Below are 25,799 nucleotides of genomic sequence, written 5' to 3'. Positions count from 1 at the left end.
AAGTGTCACAAAATTGTGAGTTAGGCTGCTAACTAACCTCTTTCTTTAAAAAATATAGCATGACCATACTGTTCTAATAGCTGATGCATGGGAAAAACCATAAAAAGATTTAAATGCAGTTTTGCACATGGACTTTTACCTCTCCCTTAACATTTCTATCTGTAAAGCAGAAATGACATTACTACAGTTATGAGTTTCTATGAAAAATAATGGCTTTATGGTTCMAAAGTGGGGTGTAGATAGATATGTAGAAATGTATGCTATAGACAATAGATATGTATATGAAGGCATCTAAGTAGATAAACATCTGGAAAACAACAAATTTTAAGAGAAATTATAAATACCCCAAGGGATAGTTGATGAATTATGGTTAATCAAGCACTTTTGAAGTCATTGTCAATAGCCCTGTGTGTGTTTTCTGATAAACTAATAAAGTGAACAGGATATCATTCAAAGAAAAAAGTGTTTTTTTCTTGTACATGATTTTACACTATTTTTATCACAAATAAAATATTAAAGCATAAACTAATTAAAAAGTTTGTATATACTGGAATATTATTACTCGTTGTATAAACTTACTTAGTAACTATCTAAAGACACACTAATGAAGTGTCTCATGAAATTTCTACAAACTGGATGGGTACCATAAATGACCTGCTTCCCTTGAGTTAGTGTTAATACAAAGCCATCTYCCAGCAAGGTCCAAGTCAAAAACCAGCTAAGGCACAAAAATGCACGTAAAATGAGTTTTGCACTACCTCATTATTTTCCTTGTAAAAGTATAACACATTCAAGAACTTCAGTCACATTTCAGTTTTAGATTAAAGTTTACAGTTGGATTCAGATTTTCCTTCTACAACCCAATACATTTTGCAAGATCTTCATAAAAGTATTAACAGGTTATTATGAGCTCTTGAAAGGCTGACTGCAGTTCTTGCTCAGAGCAAACTTAGAGTACATGGGATTATTTTGAGTTTAGAAAAGTCAATTGGTAGTTAAGAGTGCAAATTACAGCAGCTCCCAGATTAGCTGGGATTAGCTTTATTTTTAAAATAATTTTTAATTATTCTAACAATGAATTTTTCACTGATAATGAAATTGCACTGTTTTGAAAACTGGCTAGTCCTTATATTTTTTTTCTATTTTATGCTTTCTAAATAAAAAGTTGAAAACAGGTTTTGTTTGATCAAGATGTGTTATTCACTCAAACTAAATAGACTTTGTTTCTTGTAGAATATCTTTACAAGTTAACTAAATTGAACTTAGAAAAGCAAAAAAAAACCCTAAAATATTCAAAACATTCAAAGAAAATGTATTTTGACTTTTTAAAATTTGAGAGGGAGGGGCAGGTTAGGAACTGAGGGGATAAAATAGGTAGAGGTGCAAAATAGTTGGAAACATCTCTCAAATACCTTTCAGCAAAATGCCCCGCTCAAGACTTTCAAGGTTACTTTCTAGATTAACTTTTTCTTCCATGAATTCTGCTCAAACACCTGTACCTTTCCCAGAAGTGTACATTCAGAGGSCATTCAAATTAACATTTTATTCAAAATAGACAACAAATTAAATTTTTAGAATCATTCCATATTTAGACAGCCRTGCAGAGAACTGATATATTTCCATGGCACATTATAAACGCCAATATATGATTGCATTGAAAGATCTTTCCTAAAGCAAAAAGAATAATCTTATAAATGTCTTTTCAACTTTGATGCAGAGTAAGAATATACTCGTTTATATTTTCGTTTCATAAATACAATCCATAACAACCTTCATATGTCAGATTAAGGAATAAAAACAGTAAGGAGATACTCTAGCATATCACAAGATATTCTTTGTGCAGCTAGGCAATCACAAAAAGAAAACTATCAACATTGCAGTGGGGAAAAGAAAGCAAGCTGCCTATTTTCTGAAAAAATCACAAGGCATATAAGAAATTATTTTCTGTAATTTGTGAAACACAGCATTTTCAGTTGCAATTTTTCCACGAAACCCAATTTCTATTTTCTTTTTTTATTGCTCTATACATTGCTGCATGCTGTTAGGTTTACTACAGCACTTATTTGTGCCTAATGCCAACTGAAAATAATAGAAATCACAGAAGAAAAGTTTGATTGCAACATTAGATTCTCAATGCTCCTTCTGGATGACAACTTTAAGCATTAATTTACCTTTAAGAGTAYGTACAAATGTCTTTGTATAATCAAAGTACATTTATCAAGAGAATTTTTCTCTTTTCAGAATGCATTTATGACAGTCCCCCATGCTTGTGGGTTTTATTTAGYGGAGAATTTTAACAGTCTTCCCCCAACTAGCCAATATTCTTTTTTAACTTTGGTTCAGGAATGGGTGCTATATTTTAACACCGAAAATATATTTTTAAACATATACTTAAAATACATATGTACACAACAGTATTTACTTTTCTCAAGCTGTAACTTCTGTCCAACTCTAGTTCCAAATCAGCAATGTCTTTTTGGATTTTGTTGTATTTGAGATGATACTAAAGCAAATAAGAGGCTCTAAAAACACTGATCTCAGAGTTAAGACAACAAAAAAGCCTATTTTGTGAAAGTTTAAGACTCTCAGTTTGAATACTCTTCTTATAATGTATTAATATTTGCCGATGTCTTCATAAATGTTAAACAAACTAAAGGACTGAACAAGCATAAATACAAAGCCTGCCTAAAGAATAAAAAAGRTACAGAGTATAGTAATTTCTGTGCGAACCAACTATCAGGCTAAAACATTAGATTAGAACAGAATATTTCTTTTACACTAAAATGACTAATTTGATACCTGTTTTTTTTTCTCATTTTGCTTGCTACCCCATTATAACCACTACTGGTAAAACAAACAGGACATTTTAGCTTTAATCTTCTTACTACGTAACCCAAATAACTTCAGTCATGTTTGCATTAATGCTGCATTAATCATGTTGTTGCGTATTAATGAGTTTTCAGGCTATGCTAATTACTGTCATAGATTCTGCAGCAGCCCATTAAATATACAAATTACAGAATTAAAGAGCCAGAGCTCTTCATGATTAATCTTTAAATGGAGAAAAACTAATGATGTCTGTACAAAGTTTCTCTCCACTTTTGGCTGACTGCGCCCAATGAACAATCAATTAGAGCATTTGAAGAATAAGAAATTTGCTCATATTAGAAGATATTTTATGCTGTTATTCTCTACAGACACATATGCTTCTAAGTTCCTGTCAAATAGACTTCTATAACATATGCCACAGGGAAAGTGTAACACAGGGGGAACAAGCTATATGTTTGTAATTCACTATAACATAACCACACAAAGCTGCTGTTTCCATATGAATATAGTAAATCAATCCTTTTAGCAAGGACATCAGGCCTGTTACTCCCTAGGGAGAAAGATTTACAGCAAACCTTGGTGAAAAGAAAGCTAAGTTTAAAGTCATTTGATAAGATTTGATGTATTAGTAACACTTTCTCCCCTCACTTACAGTGACACTTTTTCAGGAAGAGAGTAATACTTAGTGGTTAAATCAAGAGATTCAAAATTAGGAGACCTTGAGTCAGTAACCCARCCTTTGACTGAGGTATGTGACCCAAAAGCCATCATTTAAATCCCACACRACTCTATATTCCTTTCTGAAGAACAGGAGGCAATGCAACCTGTGTAAGGTTCTATATTTTTTTGAAAACTCCCTTCCTGTTTTGTGCAAGTTGTCTATAAAAATACACAAAAGTAGCAAAGTGTCAACATATGTAATTAGAAAACCTACTCCAGCACTATTCAAAAGTATTCTCCAAATACAGTGTATTATGCAGAATGTCACATGTTTTTGGCAGATTCACATTCCATATTAATTGTACTCTACATATCAATAGCTGCTAGCAGTTTAGAATTAACTAGGCCAGCAGACGCATCCACCCAGTTCTTCATCCTCCAGAAATATTTAAAAATATAGTAAATAAAYGATTTTCTTTTATATAAAGTAGATATTTTTAAAAAATCCACTCAGTATGGTTTGATGCTCTCATACATAGACAAAGGGCAAAAGACTAAATTGCTAGAGAATAAAACAAAAAGGACAGAATACAAGCATATGAGACTGACTACAAAAGGGGAGACAAGGAAATTCTCAATATCCTCTCAACACAAACAAGACTGTCTTCAAGAAAATAAAAATAGATAAAAAGTTAAAAACAAAGTGACTTTACCAGCCACTTGACAATTTGCTAGTTAAAAAAAAGGTAATAAAGCTATATAAAAAAAAAAAAAGAAAGAAAAAAACGGTAAAAAGAATCTGAGATTTTCACACGACCCAAAAAGCATGGGACATTCTGACTGCCAGATTCATCTAGTAACTAAAGAGAAGGACATTTGAGAGAGAATGGTAAAATCTGACATGGAGATGCAGATGACATAATTATCTGCTAGCATTTCTCTGACATGACAGCCAAGAAATAGCTATTTATACAGATATTTAAAGCAACACAAAAAGTTTCTGGAGTTACCAGTCCTTCATCAATAATTTCTTTAAACTTTAATATTTTAAGCTTTGGATACAGAGGCAAGCAATCATCTTAATTTCAACATAAATTCTTTAGAGAAAGAACTGTTTTCTGTTACCTATATAAAAGTAGTGCATAAAAAGCCTTCACATACCACAAGATTACGCATACAACAAGAAATGTTTCAAGGTATTAATGCAACGCAAAACAATTATTAAAAATACGATGACAGAAGGATCACTGCAAAGACTAACCACAGAGCAATATATTAAAGGCCAACATCACAGAGAAATCAGAAAAAGAGGTAAAGGTCAGTAGCTAGTAGAATAGAAGTTCAAATATAAGTCTTCATTTCATATTTCAAGCAGTATTATAAATGGAACACTGCAGAGAGAGTAATTTAGCTAATCAGGGGAAAAAAGAGTATGACTAGAGCAGAATAAAATACAAATACATCAAAATTAAAGTCAGTGTAATGATCTGAAACACAGCAAACTTGGACAACAGTGCACTAGCCAAGGCAAAATCCCAYCACACAGTATCCAAGAAGCTGGAAGCACAATAAAGTGGAAATTTTGCAGCAAGTGAAGAAGTTTATTGATTAGGCAAGTTACACACTGAGAAGAAGAAAGTTAATGAATACCTTGAGAAATACTATAGGACAAAAATGGAAACGTAACAAGAAGAAAAAAACACCTTTACAAAAAATATAACACAAACACAGCAAAAAATATTCAAATTACTCAGCAACAGATGTTATGACAGAACTGCAAGAAAAATCTAATATATCCAGGTTAACACCAAGTTTTAAGGCAGACCAATAAACAGCAACAAACCTGCCAAATGTTTATATTAAAAAAACATGAAAAAGTTCCTGAAAATTATATAATGTTTTCATCTGATTGTATCTGTGGCAGTATTTTCCATGACTATTCTTGTCAGAATACCTTTTTCACAAGATGCCTAACAAATGGTTTTACTTGCAGGAACCAAGTTCATAAAAGTACTCGGATATAATAAGAAGGTACAAGTTATTATTTTTTCCTCCAAGTAAAAACTTATGTTACCTCTGAGAGCGATCATGGCTCTTTTTGGTTGTCAGGAGGTAGTTATTTCCAATATATGTTTTAAACACTATCTAGATACCTTTTGATGACGCATCTGGGAATATTTACAGTTTTTTAGATTGATGATTAAAGTTTTTCTTTTTTTTTATGCTTAACAAAATAAAACAAAAATCTGTTGATAGTATTCCAAATGTTTTGTAGCACTTACACAAAATATTCTTTTAGAATATGATTCCTATCTACCTAAAAATCTTTGATTTCTATCTTCAGCACCTCAAGCATCACCCTAACACATCACAGAAGAGTTACCAAGAGACAGTAGTAGAGAAGCATAGAATGGAAAGAACAAAGTTCAATTCACCTGATTTTCCATTTGGCAGGTAGATTTAAGCATAATCCTGCATGATGGCCCTGCTCTCAGTGACCATGTGATTAGAGGCAYAAATGTCAGTAAGGGAAAAAACTAAGCTTAAGCTACAACACAGAAGAAAATACAGGGAAATACTTCATGGGGAAACTAAGTAGTATAATAATTTTCTCTTAGAAAAGACTTCAGCTCATGTATGGTCCCTGCTTCCTCTCACTAAAATTTCCAAATGTGTTTAAGGAAGAAGTGATCATACGTAGACCAGTTACCGGCCCAGAGGCTTCTTTAAAATAGAATCTGTATCCATTGCTCAGCCTCAAACACCACTACCGTTTCTTACTCCTTTCATGGTGTGTCACCTCAAGTATGTGGTCCAGCAATCAAAGAGTGGATTTCATGTTGGTTATTATGCATTAGAACCCATATTCACTAAATTCACCTGCCTTTCTGCTCAGCTTCTATAAAGAATGTGTCACAATAGGGTGAMCCAGTGCAGTAAACCAGATGTACAAGGTGAATTATCAACTCGGAGTCTAATTTATTCCTAAGAATTAAAACCCTGGATTACAGTTCAAGTCAAACACATAGAGCAAAACTAGCTTGGTATTGAGATGTCATTTACTTAACAACTGAATAACAAAAGACTAGGAAATACTTCCACAGTGATAAGTAAAACTCGGCGTCCCCTCCCCAAAGTTACATAAATTCCTGTTGCAATAGCTATGATCTTGGGAAAGCAAAGATAACTCACTGGGATTTGAGGTATTTAAAATTTATGAAATGTTGACAAATGAAAGACTTTTAAAAGTTATATAGCATACTGCAACTTTCCTTATAGGCTTCTTCGAGAAATAATTTCACAGTCTGCATATTAACAGTTTGGGACACAGATCTTTTAATCCTGCGTGACCTACAAATCTACCACTTCTTGTACAGCAGTACTGAAACGCACATGCTAGAAAATATGGAACAAATGAGAAACCAAAGGATATGCATGCTATAGAAAAAGTCACAGAGAAGATATAACATATATAAAGACACTTCAAACTATGATTAAACTTYCAAAATCCAAGATTATTACGAAGGAAGGGAGTAGAGGAGGAATAGGTGCAACTTGATTAAAGCCAAAGACAAAATCTACTCCGTATAGACACACACAGACAATATCTATTTTATGCCATAGTTGCAGTTCTATAAAGTCCACAAACTTCAGCGAAATTATTAATGATTAGAATGATTCAGGGAAAAGCTCTCAAATTAGGCCCCTGTCCTCTGCATTTTGAGGAGAGGCATGCAGTGATACCCAATGGAAARGGTAACTCCTGTAGCATGCTCAATAGCACCACGACCATGACAAATACAYACTGCAGGGAACAGAGATAGGCCACAGGTCACATCCTTCGTGTTGCACCTGAGCAACTGGATAGCACAAAAAACAGTGGTGCGAGGAGTTCATGTCTTCCTGCTACCCAGGAAGYGCTAATGTCTCTTCAGCCCTGAGGATCAGGGCTGGTATTTTCTCTGCCTGTTTGGATGCAGAAAGGCATACTGAAAAAGCATCCAGCCAGCTGATGGACAAAGCAGCACTAGCTAGCAGCAAAATCTGCATCAGTGTTTCAGTAATCAGGAGTTTGTGATTTCCCCTGGATTCTAATCGATACCTGCAGGAAACTAAGCCAATTTACAAATTCTGAACTGTATCCCTTACCATAATTAGTATGAAATCTGAAGCACGGATACGACATTTCAACGGTATGAATGGCCATATACCTCACCCTATGAGGTTTAAATAAAGGACATGATTTATACAACAATCCAACCTGAAGCAAATGAGCAAGTAACAAAGAAAGCTTATAATCATAGGAAATTAATTGATGTAGCACGTTTTCTAAATACTAACGTAATTCTTTTTGCCCAATAGAAGTCAATTTGCAACGCTAAACATAGAATAAATTAAACTGCTAGGGCATAAGGATCACTTTAAGGAATAACTTTAATATATTAATTTCCCTTCACTGTCTTCTATGCATGTATAGTCAATCCTGTCTTAAACTCTTTAGTGTGGAGACTACCACCTTTGTTTCTAAGGCAAGATTTAACATTTAACTGATTTTAATAATCTAAGCAAAGAGATAAGGACAATCCAAAAATAATTTCCCTAACTCTATGTCTTTCACATATCACAATGCTATTTAGTTTCAAAGTACTATGATATTTTAAGATGGGAATAGGTTGATTCTATTTCATCTTTTTGGAAGGAGAATTACCTTAAGGGAATCCTGAACTTTATAAAGACAACTTTGATATACCCTGACCTTATTTCTTAAAAGATGGGTGATTTTGGAATACATGACTATTTCTGAATGACCATATGGAAATTTCTCCTCTTCTTGTAATAAATTCATAAAGTTAATTCTTTTTACTCCCTCTCCCTTACATCYAAGTTGAAGGCTTTCTACAATAAAGCAAATCATGACTGATCACAGGATTTTAATAGCTCAGTTTCAGTAATAGATTTAGTTCAAGTATGATACTCTATATCCCCCCTTTTGTTTTTGGAATGTCTAGTTTTGTACCATTGCCACTTTAAATGGACTTACAAAGACATCCACATTCACAGATATATAAATAAAAAAGTTCTATGCCTTGTCCAGGTGATGTAGCAATGTTTCCAAGTCACCTTTCTTTGTACTCTRTGCTGCCTGAGGACTCAAATGGCAAGTTATCTAACTCCTGCTGATTGAAGTTTTGCCAGGAAAGTTAGAGCAGGGTAAGGGAAGGGGAGTGAAAAGCAAAGAAAAAAAAAAATCTCACTTCAACTTTACCAACAGAAGTAGATAAACAGAAAAACAAGATTCCCCGACTCCCCTTCCCCCCACCTCCACCCCCAGATGTAGCTAAGACACAAGAGTTTGAGAGAAAATGAGCCTCTAAAAATAGAATAAGCTTTATCAGGCTACTTCAAGGTTTAGCTGGTGTAATTAGCAGGCAGACGTTTCTACTAAAATGGCATTGCCTTGGAGCCTGAACGCCTCCTAAAGGGGACATGACTCTTTCAGGGTCTTTCGGCAGGGGATTGCTGCTGCTGCTGCGTCAAGCTGCTGGAAGCAGGGCTTTCAGGACATGGATTGCCGGTTAACCTGAATCCCAAACTGTTATAGGAAGGGCATGTGGGACTTTCACTATCATGACTCGCTGGAGAGCACCCTGAAACCTTAGACCCAGCTCTGCCCAGCCCCATAACCAGATCTCTTGGGAAGGGCTGGCATCATCTGCATGTGGACTATTAACACGCTTCCTCCTACAGCACGTAGTATCTGTCCTGAGGCTTTAAGGCAAGAGCCAATTTCAGCAGGTGCCTTACCAAGACAGAAGTTGTGGACACTTCTGTCTTGAAGCAACCTTGAGCTCCGGTCATTTCCCAGGCTGGCTGCATTTCCCAGCTGGCTGCCACTTTGCAATTCCCCACAAGTACCATGTTGCCCTTATTCCCACCTCTGACATTTGCCTGGCCTTGTTCTGCTCCACGTGAGAGGCAGAAGGTCTAGCATAAAGCAAATTATAAAGTCTTAGCCTCATCTAGGATTCCCATTCAGCTCTTTTTTTCTTCCATAGCAAATACAGCTCAGGAAGGATAATTTATACAGGAATATTCTAAATTCTTTGGGGGGGGGGGGGGGGGGGGAAGGCAGAATTAGTTTTAAGACAATAGATTGCTCTGTCAGGACAAGTCACACGTCATCTTGGACTCTAAGTGAGGCTAATATGGCTGTTTAATGTGGTTATGGAACAACTACATTTAATCAGTATATTTTTATCCCTGAGCTGGAACAACATGGAATAGAAAAATATGAAACAAAGATCAAAGGAGACTCAAAGAAGAATATGATTGAGGAGGGAACATCTACATTTGAAAGCTGGAGTGCAAAGACAATATAATAAAACATTGTAATACATTTCATCTTTTAAAAATACTGAATAATGTCTCCAAAACTGAATAATGTCTCCAAAACATTACAAAACAATTTTTAGTAGGTTTAAGAAACCCATTCTGAATAGCACCAAAACTTGAATGGACAGGATGATTTCTATTCCAAGAAAAACATTTCCCTTTACAATGCTGTAGGTCTTTCCAAATGGTAGGCCTTCTCAAAAATACTTATTCTCGACTCCTTCCTTGAATCTTTCCTTATGAGGTTTTGTCCTATTATTCCCCACATTATTTCACACAATCATTTGTTTCTTACTCAGAAGGTATTAAAAGTAGGATAGTCTACCTGCTGGTCTAACCTCTGCTCATCAAGTTATTAAGGTTGATAGGAACAAAGACCGTAATTTGTGTGAATGGATTCCCCCTCTTCTCTTCCTTCAGCAAGTCTCCAAACAACTTGGAAAAACATAAGAAAATCACCCTAGAGGGCTAAAACCTCTACCTGCACCATTCCCAAACTCCCACTACTTATTACAGAAGAGAGAGCAAACATTCTGTTAATGACAGAACCTCTGCTCGTGAAGTGCCATTTTTAGTAAACCAAAAACTTTAAAAGTTTTCACAATAGAAGAGCATTATTAATTACCCTACCTGACAAAAAAATGGTTTATATGATCATCTTTTTCTTTAATCCATAAAACAATAAGGATGCGTGCTGCTCTAAACATCTGTCCTCAAAGCAATTTATGTCCAATTTATGTCCATGTAAGTGTGGTCAGAATCAAAAATTTTGAGCAGAGACAGCTTCAGATACAAGTATCTGGTCAAACTGTGTCCTTTCATTTTTTTTATGGGAAGTATGTAAYGTATTCCATTTGAACTCTACGTTCTATACTTACCATTCCATACAACACTAAGAATCACCATTAAGGAAGGCTTTCTGAATTAATAAATAGGACAGGAATATAAGTTCTGTTCTCTTGGATTAGTATAGGGGAATATTTTATGCTACTTCTACTTGCTTGTAAAGAATTGCATAGCATATTATCATGTAACACAGAGATATCTAAAAAAAAAGCAGAAATCTGAAGACACGACACAATAAAGGCCTTTTTTTCTCTCCTACAAAACAAAATTCCTCTCAAAAATATAACTGGAAACCAAAAGCTTTTAGTTTATGCTTAAACTTATACTTTACCTATAATAAGCAATTATATAACAATTATAATTTGCAAAAAGAATTAGCAATTTTCAAGTAGACACACAACTAAAGAAACTATGCAGCCGAACAGCAGAATCCATAGAAAACTTGAGTTATTGAAGCCAACATTTTCTGGGGATAGCCTTGTTTTATAATCTAAATCATAATCATGACCATAGTGAGCAAATAATCACTTCTTAACAAGATAAAGATAGGACTTTAGCAGCAGCACAGGTAACAAGCTGGTTTAATAAATAAGATAGCACTATAGAGCACTTTATAAGTAATGATCAATGCTTTAAAAATCAATGCTCTTGCAAAACTGGAGCCATTGCAAAGGGGACTAGCATAAAGGTAAGATGATCTGGTTGATGTATTTTGGATCTGTGGAAATAAATCCATTTATAGGAGCATTTGCAGGATGACTAAGTTAAAAGAGCACTGCAACAGTCAAGCTTGGCTAGGGGGATACCTCCTCCTACTGTCAATATTTCAAACTGATAAAGAGCTGACCAAGTGCAATCAGTGCTGTGATGAATAAAAGAAAGCTTGGGATCATTAACATTAATGGGACTCGAGTGGCTAAATGCTCATATATTGTTCTGAAAATTTACCCAATGGACCAAGAGATTTTTTCTTTGCTTATGCTTCCCTTTTTCACTGTGTTGTATATAATCAATTTCAAATATTTTCAATATAAGCATCTAAAATAACTTATTATTAATATCTCATGAGTCTCTTAAAAAAAAAAAAGGAAAAAAAAAAAGGAAAAATGAAGAACTACAAAGCTCATTCAGCCTGACAGGAAGACTTGGGAAAACAGAAGTGCCAGTTTTATGAGCATAGATAAAATTGGCAGATATAATATCTTCAGGCAGAGTGCCTTAGCCTTGGGGCACAACGACAAAGACTCCAGCACCTGCATCTAAAATGCGTGTTGGGGAATGGTTAATGAACTCATACTAGATGAGACCTGGATGAACTTTTATAGGAAGACAGAAGTTTGGATCAGCAAATACAGTCCTAAGAACATATATATCTAGGATATGACCTGGTTCAATGGTTTTAATTTGAAACTTGATAGTCTTTTTCTCTTATTATCATTTATTAAATACCTAMCACATACTCAAGACTGTATTGAAATCGGAAGGTGACATGGTTCTTACTTCAATCACTGCCAGTGCCATATAAGTTGAGAAAGCCTAGATGGTACACTGGAAAGAGCAGAGCATGGAGGTAGGAAAGACATGGTTGCTCATAAAAAAAACAGAAATTGAAAAACTAGGAAAATGGAAAATATTTTTTGCATAATTTGGTGAGATTACTATTTGCCCATAGGTCCATTTAAAAAAAAAAAATGAAGAAATGATTTTACATCAGATTCACAGTTATATGATACATAGATTTATAGATATACACAGATATTTGATATGAGTGTGAAGCTTAGGCAGAGTACAGCTAAAAACGTCAGAACAGCATAGACAGAAGTCGATGAGCAGGAAGTGAAGTTCTGACAGGGCAAGAAACTTCTCTCTCTCTGGTTCCTCACAACATAAAGGAAAAATACTTTTGTAGCAGGAGGAGCACACAAGATAAGCAAATGTCCTTTAAGGTCTCAAACATTTTTATACACCCAAGAACTTTTTTTCCTTCAAAAACACAGAAAAGCACATAACTTGACCCTCTGTAAGGCTGTCTGTTCCTGTGCCGAGTCATTTTTTCTTAGTCATGGTGGAATAGGAGATTCTATCCACTGTAGTGTTCCCACTCTTAAAATCAATCAATATTGGAATAGACTCCTTTTACAGGCATCTAAAGATAAAAATGACTTATATATGCATATCTACCACTGTGCTCTAAACCTCTTCGGTCCTATAATGGGTTCTTGGTAAATCTGTAATTGTCACACTTTTGTGTGGACAGCTTAAGTCTACATCAAATCAAGTCTTCCAAAGAAAACAAAGCAGAGAAACAAATTGAAACGAAAGAGAGAAGCAAAGAAAAATACAGTCAGAAAAGAAAGTCAAGTAMGAGGAGAAAAAGAAAAAGGCACATGAGTTAAGGAAGGGAAGAGAAAAGAAAAAAAAAACCACTTTAAAGTGTGCTTGTGTTTTGGAAGATGTTCGGGAATCACAAAATACAATGCCAAGTATTTCAATCAGCATGCTTACCTATGACTAACATCATCAATATCAAATTGATATTGGTCTTGACCAACATCAAAATATGACCAGTCTGAGGATTGGTCAAAATATAAAAAATTTCAGCAAATCATTTTCTCCGATTTTTCTATTCAGAATGGAACTATAAAATGAAATTTCCTCCTTAAAGATATTCTGCGCCTCCCTTCCACAGAGGGAAAATCAGAGGTTTGCAATTATAAATCCACAGTAGAAAACTGACTTCAAAAAACAAACATCCCCTTTCAATACCCTAACCAACCAAATCTTCCTCCCAAGAACGTCCAATATGTGTAGCAAATAAATAAATAAAAGCCATGCTTTCTCCTCTGTGCATCTCAAAACTGATTCTCAAGGACCAYCTGCTTTGTTTAAAAAAAGAATCAAGAACAAAATTCTAAGTTTTGCATATTTTACATTCAAATGACTATAGTAATATCTAATATAGTCAAGGCCAGCCTATACAGCAATAGTTGGTGATTACCAGATCAAAGGCCTTATTTAAATCAATAAAGATATCTCCTGTACATTGATTACCATCCAACACTATAAAAATATAATTGCTTACCTCGAGAGGAGCCATACAAGTGAAATGAAAAGGTCAAAAAAGGTCAATAATTATTTAAATTAAACTTACATCTTCCTTCATCCGATGGACCAACTCTAGCACCTACTGAAATGGGGGTGATTTACCAGTTTAGAGAGACATATTAACATGTCAGCAAAGGGCTTAGCAGTAATTGGGTCAGCAGTTTTAAGAAGTCAAGGTTCCAGGTTGTCAGCTTCTCCCTTTATGTTCTCAATTAATCTTAAGGTAATATAGATCTTAAGTCGGTAAGCATAGATCTCACCACTTACAGTCAAACCTCAGTTTGGGCATATACAGAGGTAGAGTACCATTATTTTTGCCAAACTACTATRTATCATTCCCTAGAATGTCTTTGAATTAAAGAAATAATGCGATGTAACAATTCATGCGATGTAACTCTGTCAAGATCAATGAATCCTCTAAGTAACTGAATATATAACATTTCTGTCATCCTAATGAAATGGTCTTTATATGAGAACAACATTACTTGGAAGACTTATGTTTTATTTTGTATAGCTATGCTATTGCTTTCTGAATTCCCAATCATTTTACTGCACTGTTTCTTAAAGTAATAATAAACTTCTTCATCTATATTCACTTCAGAGATCAATTCAGTGCATTTCAGAGACAGCATAAATAACTTGAGGGGAAAAAAAAAAGACAGAAACTCTGGAAAAGACATGAGTAAAAATCCTATATCTCATTCTGGAAAAGAATACCTTGCAAAATAATTTTAGAAGTATTTGCAAAACTCAGTATGGTATAGTCAGAAAACAAGAAACATTTCAGAAGTTAATAACACAAAATGCACATGATCAGGATCTAATACAATACATTTGAATTCACATTGCTTTAAAGAATAAAYAAACAAGTCCATGCTTACTGAAAGCAAAAACACACAGAAGTAACTTGTAAGACAGTATGTCATTGTAGTGTCAAAAGCATTTTTGAGAAGCCTATCCAATAATAATACTTACTATAAGATTTGGAAGTTCTGTTCATATATAAAATTACATACAATTAACCAAAAGTTAGTATAACTAATCTAACTTCAACGTATTCTTCAAGTTTTTGTATTTATTAAGCTAATCTCTAACACTCAGGTGCAAAAGATCTTAGAATCTGCAGGTTGAAACGGCAGCAACATTCGATGCTAAATCCACCTACCAGGCCCTTGTTTTCTTTTGCATAGAATTTTTCTTCAAGTATACTAATGAAAGTATAGTATACTAATATAAATTACTAGTATACTGCACTATGTATATATATAATTATATATATACACACTATTATATTAGTATAAATTATAGTATACTAAAATAAATTATGAAAGTGTAATTTATGGTCTTCTTTTTTTTTATCTTAAATAAAAGACTAAGTGTTCTGGTTCTTCATTTCTTTGGATCAGAGGCATGAAATTTTGTTGAGTGGGGTTTTCCTGAGGTGAGAAACATGGGATACATAGTTTAAGCACTCATGAAATCTGCAGGATTGTTTGCTAGAGGATGACTTCCCCAACACAAGTCCCCAAAGCCTCTTCCCTGGAATTGGTCCTGACAAATCGCGTTGGGGGGATGTGCTAGACAGTAGAAAACAAAGGAAGGAGTCTTTCTCCTAGACTCCTAATTTTCTCCCACTCAGTGTCTGGAAGTATGAAAGACAGAAACACAGAAGGAAAACAAAGACAGTTTAASAGGCACAATGACAAAACAAGAAAAGGAATAAAAATTWAAAAAAAAATGAAAACAAGAGAAATAAAAACTCACTAATGAAAAGCAAAGAGTAGAGAAGGATCTGTAACTGCTAGGAAAATCTCTCCATTAAAATAGAGTAAAAATGTTTCCAGTACACACAGAATGCATTAAAATAAGGCATGCATTCATTTTTATTGACAACTTCCTATACAAAAGACCACCTAGTGCAGCAATTTGTGTTTCTACTAGTTCAGATCACAAAGAGATACCATGAATGTGGAAGTTTTAYACCCATTGACATCTGTGTTAGCTGGCAGTGTTTCACATGATGGACAGGTCTGGGATTTTCCTATGACTTTGTTTTAGTATTCAGAATAACTATTCAGGCAACATTAGTATTGGACAAGTAAGCCATCAAAATTTCGAAAATACAAGAACAAAAATTGTCCATGAAAAACACACAAACAGAGAATCAATAATGATATAGCCTACAATTATACAAAAACACTTTTCCCCTAAGATAACCCTCTCCTCAGGGATTTTATGATGTTCCGCAAGTAAAACAAAATTCACGTAGCAAATAAGGGATTTGTGCATCGAACCCTGGCTTGATGTAGTGCTAGGAGGATGTGCAGTGAAAGAGGAAGGGCAGTGTACAAGTGAAAGGACAGCTTCACAGCTAGCACAGTTTAGCTAGTGCTGCTCAACGTCACTCTGGAGAATTCTGTCCCTGCCACCAAGTTCTTACACAACACGAGGCAAGCCACTCAAGYCAGATTTTCCAATGTTACTCATTCACTAGGCACTTGTCATTTTTCYGGATGCTTACATTTCAAAATACCCCATGGAGGTTTATGGAAGCTTTAAGTGGTTCTAATTGAATGGAGGACAATAGAAACTCTGCTTTAAACTCATGGACTATTCTTATAACTTAGCTCCCGGCTGTCTTAAACTGAGCATTCAAAATTAGAAGGATTCTTTGACACTTTTAATCTTTTTCTTTTTTTTTTTTTAAATCAATGTTTCCACTTGGAAAACAAAACTAACAATTTAATTCAGTGTTTTAAAGGTGCGTATCAATGATTACAGATCACACAGATATTCCATCAAAAGAAAGGTTAGGAAAAAAACAAAACAAAATTGCATTTACTGAAGAAGTAAGTACGTAGAGTAAGGCACATATCCATCTTTACACAAATCAATAAGAATTTTACAAAGCAATAGCTAGGCCTTTGGATGAACTAGTTTTAATCAAATGATTGCCTGTCATCATAACACAGAAGAGTAACAAGGTTGAGTTAAATTCATAAAGCTTATTTAAACTCTAGTTCCTAAGTTTTACCTACTTCATTTTGCTATCATATTTTTTCTATATACACTAATGCAGACAGCCTATTTTTCCTCTGAATTACCACAATCTAATCTAATGACGGTTTTGACATAATGGCATTATTCAGTCCACGATCTGATTGATTTTAGACCTTAAAGCTGAATCTTAACACACGTAAATTTTTAATCCTTTAATTTCTCTATTCTGCTAGCAATTGATAAGGATAATCATCCTAAGAGAAGGTATTAATTTGATCACCCTGAAAATCAATTAGGAGGCAAAAAAAATCCTTTTACCATTATTATGAACATTTCCTGATCAAATTCACAAAGCAATCATAATCAGTGCATGACTTTTCCACATTTCTAGTCAATACATTATTCAGTAGCTCTAACTTCAATATTTTATTTCTAAAAAGCAATATGGGAAAGAGGAAGTTACATCTTAAAAGCAGGCAAAATTTAAAGGGTCAATCTCAGCAGAATGGAGTGTCTTARGTCATCAGACCAAATAATCCTATAGAGAAATAATGACCTAAATAATATGGTTCAAATACAGGCCAGAAAATTTTGCGTGAAGAGCAACTTCTATGCATTAGTTCACATTAAAGGTGTTACCTGAAAATATATTACCAACCTTCTCTTTGCTTCCTGCTTTTTGAAAAATTTCCCTAAAATCCAAGAATTGGTTAGAACAAATAACATTCATTACCATATCTGCACAAAAAAACTCCTCAAAGGAAAAAAAAATATATATATATATATATATAATATATATATCTGGATCATGCAAGAATTTGTTCTGTTACATCCCATCCTGAGTATCTCCTGTAAACTAGGGTCCTTCTGTCCCTATAAGAGATGTTCTTAGACTGCTTTTAACTCTCTGCTCAGAAATATTTAGATCTTAAATGAGATCATTAAAAAACAGCCTTTTCTACTGTGTCCTGATATTTTAAAGGGTTAGGAAGAAATAGGACATTATTTWTATATTATTTGGAATTAAGAAGACTTTGGAGAAAGAGGAAGCATCAAAGATGATAGAATTCATGCCATCCTGCCCTAGACTAGCCAATATATTCCAAATAAACATAGCATAACTGCACAGTTAAACACACAAGCTTAAGAGGATTTAGCATTATTGGTCTAGCTGAAAATCTTGACCAAGCGTCATTGACCCTAGCACATAGCAAAAATGTAAGATTTTAGGAAATTWTAGAAAAGATGTATGAGAAATTTGACATTTCTTGTTATACTTTTAACACATTATTATTGATGAAAATATTATTTCCTGTTAGCTCTTTTGTGTTACAAGTTCAATTATACCAGCATACAAGAACATCTTTCCAATCACTGCTATGGCAGACTTACAATTGCACTGGCAGTTGGAAGTCATCAGCAACATTTAGCTTTACTCCTTTCACCTTTCTCTGCTCTGCCATGTTTGTGAGACCAAGAATTTCCACTGGCRTCCATACTTTCATTCTAAAGGATGAAAAAATTTGGTGGATTTGGTCCACCAAATTACAAGTTCTTATGCTCAGACCTGCTCCACGGTCTTTCTTTGATCCGTATCATTTGAGTCTTTCCCACATTTACAATGAGTCCCTCCATCCTGCCCCTTTTCCTAGCAATGTATTGCACAGAGGTGTTGCACCATCGCAACAAGAATCCCAGGAGATGCCATGCTCAAAGCAAAACACTTCCATAACTGCTTATTTTCAACRTCATATATGAGGCACCCACTGTTCTTGTTGAATAGCAGGTGAACAGAAAGTGTCCTTCAACTCTCTCTTATCCCTCCTCCTTGCAAACATGAAGTATAATSCCGCCTTCATCTTCTGCAGCGAGCTGGATTAATAGGAGAACTCCATTCTCATTTAACAAATACTAGACTAAATGATAAAACAAGAAGTATTTATTCCACTGTCACTCTTTGTGCGGGCTCTTATGCAAAGTTCCTACATCAAGACTTAATTTGTTAAGAAATGAACAAGGGAAAGAGCAACAAATATGTAAGCATGCTTTACACATGGAAATTCATTTTAATATATAATAGTTGTGTAAATAGGTGCATATGCATGAAGATTATTTAAAAAAATAGAAATTCAGTAGAGAATAACTTACCCTTGACTAAACACCTGTTCTTTAAAGTAATTGATATAAATTTTTCTTCTGTTAATTCTTTGGTTTGTCCCCTACAGATAGAACGTACTATATTTCAAAAGAGCAAATCTCATTTGCACAAAGCAAACAGAATCACAATTAACATTAGGGCAAAAGGGGAAGATCTACTGCTTTAAAGAGTACAGCTCATGTGACTGCATTTAAGGCAATCTAGAGACCCACTCACCCAATCCTGCAGCTGGTTTTGCATAGGCAGACAGCTGAAGCTAATAATGATCTAATCTGGCAAGGTTTTTCTCCCCTTCAGCAGGGAGCTAGGTGTGAGAATGGTAGGAAAGCTACTGCTTTTATAACTTTTACTGTAGGAGCTACACTACATGCCCTGAAATCCTACATGCACAGGCGCTACAGGCAGAAACATTTGTTTTTAGCCAAGCAGTGCAGAGTGTCACTCGATACTGGCAAAAATGTGCTTTGGCTCTGAAGACAAGAAGATAAAAAATATATAGTAATAGTAATAATAACAATGATGCAATTATGAATGTCAGAGCCTGTGCTGCATAATTAATCTATTAACTGCAAAAGATAAATATGAAAAATCATACAGAACAGGAAAGTTTTTTTTTCCCTGCAGTGCCAACATTAAATCTTTTTTATAACAAATGCTTGATATTGATAATCCATACCTAACAAAAGCAGTTCATCTTATCCCTGCAACACTGGCAAGGTCAGTATCAGCTTGGCCTGTTTGCTGCCCAAGTCCCTGTTGTGCATGTTRGAAAATGTTTTAAGATGTTTTGCTCATAAAGCAGTACACTTGGCTTTGTTGTGCTGGATGCCTCCCTTTTCTCTACATACAGCTCTTATCCCTACCTATCTTAAGGCTTCTTGAGAGCAGGAAGGAYGGACTGTGTTTTTCAAGATGAAATTGTGAATTCATTTCAAGTACKAGGACTAAATTCTAGCTGAATGTCCATGTTAACAGTTCTCAAGCAGGAATAAGGAAAAAGATTCTTAGATTTTTCTCTCTGAASCCACCTACTTCATAGTGATATAGAAGAACTTTAATTTTTTTTTAATTTTTTTTTTTTAAACTAAACATGAAGACCTTGGTTCAAACTGTTCTGTTATGATGACCAGGGAAGAAAATGCAATCCAGTCGCATACAAATTAAAACAAGCACTAAAACCCATGGCACCTTTTTTTTTTTTTTAACCTAAGGTTCAAATCCTGGAATAGATTGTCAGATATGCTGTGGAAATATTTCTGGAAATAAAGGTAATATACTTAACTACGTAATGGAAATAAAACTCAGCTCAACAAAGGGACATTCTTTCTCCACAAATTTACTCTGGGAAACGATCATCCTAGCTGCATTTGACCAGTCTGAGTTTATTAGAAGGTATAGCTTTATAAGGCATTCTCATACGTCTTGGAGCATATCCACTTATCCCACCAATTCAAATCAGGCAATCAATTTTGCCTAGTTTATTTCTGACAGATGCTTTTTAAAATCTTCACTGTCAAACACTTCATTTTTTTTCCTCACAACAATCTACTCCCATACTCTACCTAAGTCATTTAGAAAAATACACTTGTAAAAAGCCTAAATCTCCCTTGTTCTTCCTATTTGAAGCTTAGTAAGCATTCATTGTTCTTTTACTCACAGTAGACATGGGGACAAGTTCATTATCTTCTCTAAAAATATGTGGGTTTTTTTGTATAGTTTAAGAATATTGTTTCCTTTCAGTCTTCACAAGCCCAAATTCTTTATTGTTTAAAATAAACATCCTTACAGTGCTGTCTAGATCTCCAATCACATTCATTTGCTTGACCTTCGGTCACTGGGCATCCCAAAAACCGCTTCTGTGATACTGGCCAAGTCTTTGGTTTCATAAGCTAATGGAAATACATTTCTTCCAGTAACTATGAATTGATTCCCCAAGACTAGAGCAAATTCTACTCCATATACAATACTACAAGGAGAGTTCACTGTGTTGAAGAACTAGGAGGAGGCTGATCACAGAATGACCACAATCTTGGTCAACACTTCTGCTTACAACAGATGTGAACCACTCTGGTTCAATGCCCCATGGCCAACTCATTAAGAAATGCTGTTACTGAAAAGAATTCTCCATTCTGAGAAATGTGTATGCATCTCTGAGTCAGAATTTGGCAGGGAAAACACCAGCACTTTTTCAAAATATACATTTTTAAGACTACTGCATAACACTAAAAATGTCATTGTAAAAAAGCTGTAGTTGTAATGTTCTATATTTGAACATCTTACCTCATAGAGTTATTTTCTGATTATTACAGTGCTGAATCTACATCATTTAGAGGTTGKCAAAGAGTTCATATTCCAGGCAAGACCAGCTTCTTTTCAAGTGTAGTATATTACTTTACTCAGATCAACACAAAGACTTGTTCAGAGCAGAACTGCATTTTGATTAATATTACGTGAATGACTTTTTAAAGAGGTAGCCGAGAGGAAGAACACTCACAGAGTAGGAGCTAATTCAATTGTTTTTAAAATATCACAGGCATAAAGTATGCGACCTGTTAAGTACAATTTGGAAACTAAATGTTTTTCCTTTTATTTGCTTTCTCCAGGGCTTCATCTTGTACATTTGCTGTAGAAGAGATCACTGCAAAGCCTTTTTTGATAGGCTTCCACACAAAATATAAAGTGGCACTGTTCTATATGAGGACAGAGTATCCACCAAGATACTGGAAAGAGCACACGTGTTTTTCTCAGAGAATTATGTTTCAAAGAAAAAAACAATCTATTAACCTTTGTGAAAAGAAAATGTAAAAGGGACTCCTTTCGGGTTATGTTTTTTAACTAACAGGTGGTAGGTGTCTCAAATTAGACCCAAACTTGATCCTAAGCGGGGCCCATTTAAACAAGTTTAATATATATACATCAGTTGCTGTTTGGTTCATTCAAGCACCTCAAGCTGGCCCTCTATCAAGAGCAAAAGACAATTAAGCAAAAACACTTTTCAGAAACAGATCTGCTGACTACTTGTCAATACACACACACCCACACACACTTCAGCAGTGGAGGGTCCTAAAAATCTATGTCAGAATCCTTTTTGCAGGGGTGAGGCTAAATCATAGACTTGATCAAAGGAAAAGGAAAGGAAAATAGGTCAAATTTGGTTTTAAAGGATATTTAGACACTCATCTTTTTAAAGTTTGTTGAACTCCAAGCTTACCTGTCTAACTCCTGAAGAAAAAAAAAAAAAAAAAAAGAAAAAAGTACTTCCCTTTACAATTTAAGAACCAGAAAGTTAAATATAAAAATATAAATAAAAATAAATAAATGTAAAAATTCTGATTCCAGACCAACAGCTTCTTCATACAATCCCAATTGAATAAGGAAATAAAAGAAAAAAACCCACTAACTAGTAACAATTCCTAGACTTTGAGGCCTTTTAATAAATTATCAAGTGTAAACTCCTGCAGTGGCAAGAATGTGAACTTGTGCGTGTGTTCATAAATAGACTTACCAAGTTGCCTTTGGAAAACAAGGTCTAATGTGGCCCCAAACATCGTTTCCTCCAGCAAGATGCTTTGAAAATGTAATCACGTCTCCTTAACTAAGTTCTAAATGCTGAATATGAAGTGAAATCTCCCTTTTCTGTATTACTGTTATATTTAAATATTTAAGAGGTCTCAGAGCAGAGTTCTTTAAACAGAACACGCATGTAAGCCACACTGCTTCCAACTAGCCCCTATTCAGAAAGGCAATTAAGTAATTAACTTCAATTAGAACCAGTGGATTGGAGCTCTCAGCTGTATACTGGGATTTGGGGCTTACTATCTACAAAATCAGACTCACAATATTTTGCTGTCTCATGGGGAGATGTGAGACTAAACATCTGAATACCTCAGTCGTCAGAGTGATGGGGAGGCAGACAAGTTTTTTAGGGAAGACAAGAATGCCAATCTTGCTTCATGGTGCCGTGATGGATATAATGAATGCCGTTGTCTTTAATAAAAGGATAGCATTAAGCATTAAAAATAAAATCTGTGTCTTCAGACAAATGATATCAAAGATGAAAAAAACCCCATTTCTTTACAGTTTGAAGAACTGAGTAATTGCATGTGGATGGATCTGAAAGAAAAAAAATAAAAATCCTTTTCTTTACCTGACTTCCTCTCTAACCAAGGCACATCTTCCTGGGCAGCTGGAGGCTTTGTTTCAGACAGAAGGATACATATCGCCAGTGTTTATTGCCTAACTTTTTTTTGAAGACAAATCTGGAAGAATTCCCAGATAATCCATCTGCCCTTATTACTTGCACCTCAGAGTACAGGAGTAGCCAGGAAGRTAGCAAGGACAACTGCATCTATACGCAGCGAATAGACAGACCTGTCTTTTTCCTGGATTAGCAGTGAGGGATCCCACATGCACCAAAACGTTTGTTACCTGACTATATAGATATACAGGGTGAAAGGCTGTGCTGTCAAAAACGTTCACACCTACATCTATACTCAAGTCACTCCATCTGTATATTATAATTGTCAACTACCTGCCTTCTTCAGAGATGGAGAATGACATTAGGCCTTAACAAAGAAATGAAGTGCAGAGAGCAATTAAAGAATGCTTTTCTCTTTTTTTTTCCTTTATATTTAATTCTCCTTGCTTTTCAGTTATTTTCCTTCTATCATGTTTTCTAAGGACTTAAAAAACAGATTTTTGCTTCTCAATAATTTACTGAGTTGTCAAGTATAGGGATTATACATTTCTAGGCACAAAACACACTGATTTTACTTGCCAGTTGACCAGCAGCTGTGTGGACAAATTGCCTATTATACTGTGGTTCTAGCTCATCTCCAGAAACTCAGACTAATTGCTGATCTTATAGAAAGATCACATTCAAAAGTGCTAATAAAATACATCTATCCAAGCACCATTATCAGCCATCAGGTACCAAAACGAAGGGAGCTTTATTTCAACATCTTCTCACATCCCATCTGTTCAAAATGCCTCAAATAGCCCTCAGCCATCTCAAGAAACTTTATACAAATTGAGGTTTCAGCTTCAGTTTTTTACAGCAGCCCATAGACTGACTCAGCACTTAGATAGATTCATGTCATAGTTTTTTGGTTAAAAGCAGACAGATAACAATCTAGAGTAGCACATCTTCCTCTCCTCYGTACTCCCAGAGACTTCTGATATCAAACAGGAATCTCAGCGATCTCCATAGGTGTTTACCTAATTAAACTATTTACCTATACCACAGGTGCTCCAGCAACAGAAACTGCATCTCACAGTTCTTTCGAAGATGAGATCATTACAATAGCAGGGAGATAACAGAAGGAAATAAAAAATAAAAAGATTATATACTAAACATACAATAAAAGGTGCAAACTGATGTCAGGAAAACTGTCAAGCAATTTGGACGAGGAAAGTCCACCAGCTGTTCCTATAGACTCGYGCAACACGACAGCTTTTGCAAGTCACCGTGGTGTCAAGAAATGACACACACACTATYGTTTGCTATTACTTGATTCAGATGAGTCAAGTCAACATACAAGGAATAATAAAAAAAAACTTCAATTTTTTTTCTAAGCATATTCAATGGGAGATCATATAGATCTAAAAGTCTTTTTTTTCTCTGTCATTTCATGTACTGATCATTCTGTTTCTTAAAAGTACCAAAACAAGTATGTCCAAATATTCTTTCCAGAATTATCCCTGCACACACACAACCTAGACAAAAAAMCATCAGCTATTGAGTCCTCTTCAAATTTTCTGCCAGTTCCAAGGAAAATACTGAGTCAAGAAGAGAGCTAATAATGCCCAGCAGCCCAGAAACACCAGAGCTCTGCCACATTAGCAGCCTTCTTTCTTCCTCTGAGGTGACAGTCAGACTCGCAACACAGCTTTTCTGAGCAGGGAAGAGAGCTTTCTGAGCACTCATGCAACCTCAGGAAGCCCAAAAGGTACCAGAGAACAGAAGTCCAAGTACTTAGAACAAATCCACTAAAAAGTTTCAGTTTCAGAGAAATAAGTAACATCCATCTTAAATTTATCGCGYGGGAACAAGTGAAACATGCAGCAACATTTACCATCAGGTACATCTCTATGTCCAAAGCCAAGGGAATACAAATCTCACATGTCCAATAAAATTCCCAACAGCTTTCTATACAATAATCTAAATAGCCCATACATCACTAACAATCACATTATGCTTGTAAATTAAACCCCACTGATCTTACATAAAAATGAGATAGAAGATGATAATAAATGGTAAAACAAATGCAGAGTACAATTGGTACATTTTATAAGTCATTTAAACTCATTTACCTGTAAAGTAAGTGTTGGCAGGGAGAGTGGAACTAGCGAATCTGTAATATCCATTTCCTGGGAAACGGATTCCTTTCATTACTTCTGTATTCAATGTAGCTAAAGATGAATCCATCCTTTCCACCTGGTAGATGGGAGAAGGCCCATTAAGCTCTCCAGGTTCATTCCAATTTATCTTTATCGCTGTGCTGTTTATTCCTTCAAGCCAAGGGGCACTAAGTTTTCTTGGAGCTGTGTGTTTAAAGAAAAAGAAAAAAGTTGCTTATGTATTATAGTCCACAATGCTTGGGAAATAACTCATTACACACAATTTATTTTATTTTATTTTTTTTTTACATTTTTTTTCCAAAATATCCTGCTTCRGTTTCTGATCACTTTAAGAATAAATGTAGATGTCCACAGAACCTATTTTAGGTTATTTTTAGAAAAAAAWTTACTTTTATCTTCACAGAAATACCTTATATTTTCATTTAGGTATTGGATAAATGCCTCTAAT

The 25,799-nt window shown here is 34.9% G+C and overlaps 1 protein-coding gene across 1 annotated transcript in view; it reads right to left on the bottom strand.

The window, feature by feature from the left end:
• Positions 1 to 25,799, bottom strand: part of USH2A (usherin) — a 336,721-nt gene that overhangs the window by 224,828 nt on the left and 86,094 nt on the right. The window contains exon 20 of the mRNA XM_026048437.1: positions 25,304 to 25,534. Within this exon, the coding sequence (XP_025904222.1) occupies positions 25,304 to 25,534 (231 nt within the window). The remainder of the gene's footprint in view (positions 1 to 25,303; positions 25,535 to 25,799) is intronic.

This window comes from Nothoprocta perdicaria, unplaced genomic scaffold (genome assembly GCF_003342845.1).
Source record: "Nothoprocta perdicaria isolate Ctin4 unplaced genomic scaffold, notPer1 scaffold_54, whole genome shotgun sequence".
NCBI classification, from domain to species: domain Eukaryota; kingdom Metazoa; phylum Chordata; class Aves; order Tinamiformes; family Tinamidae; genus Nothoprocta; species Nothoprocta perdicaria.
This window is presented reverse-complemented; position numbering and strand designations above follow the sequence as displayed.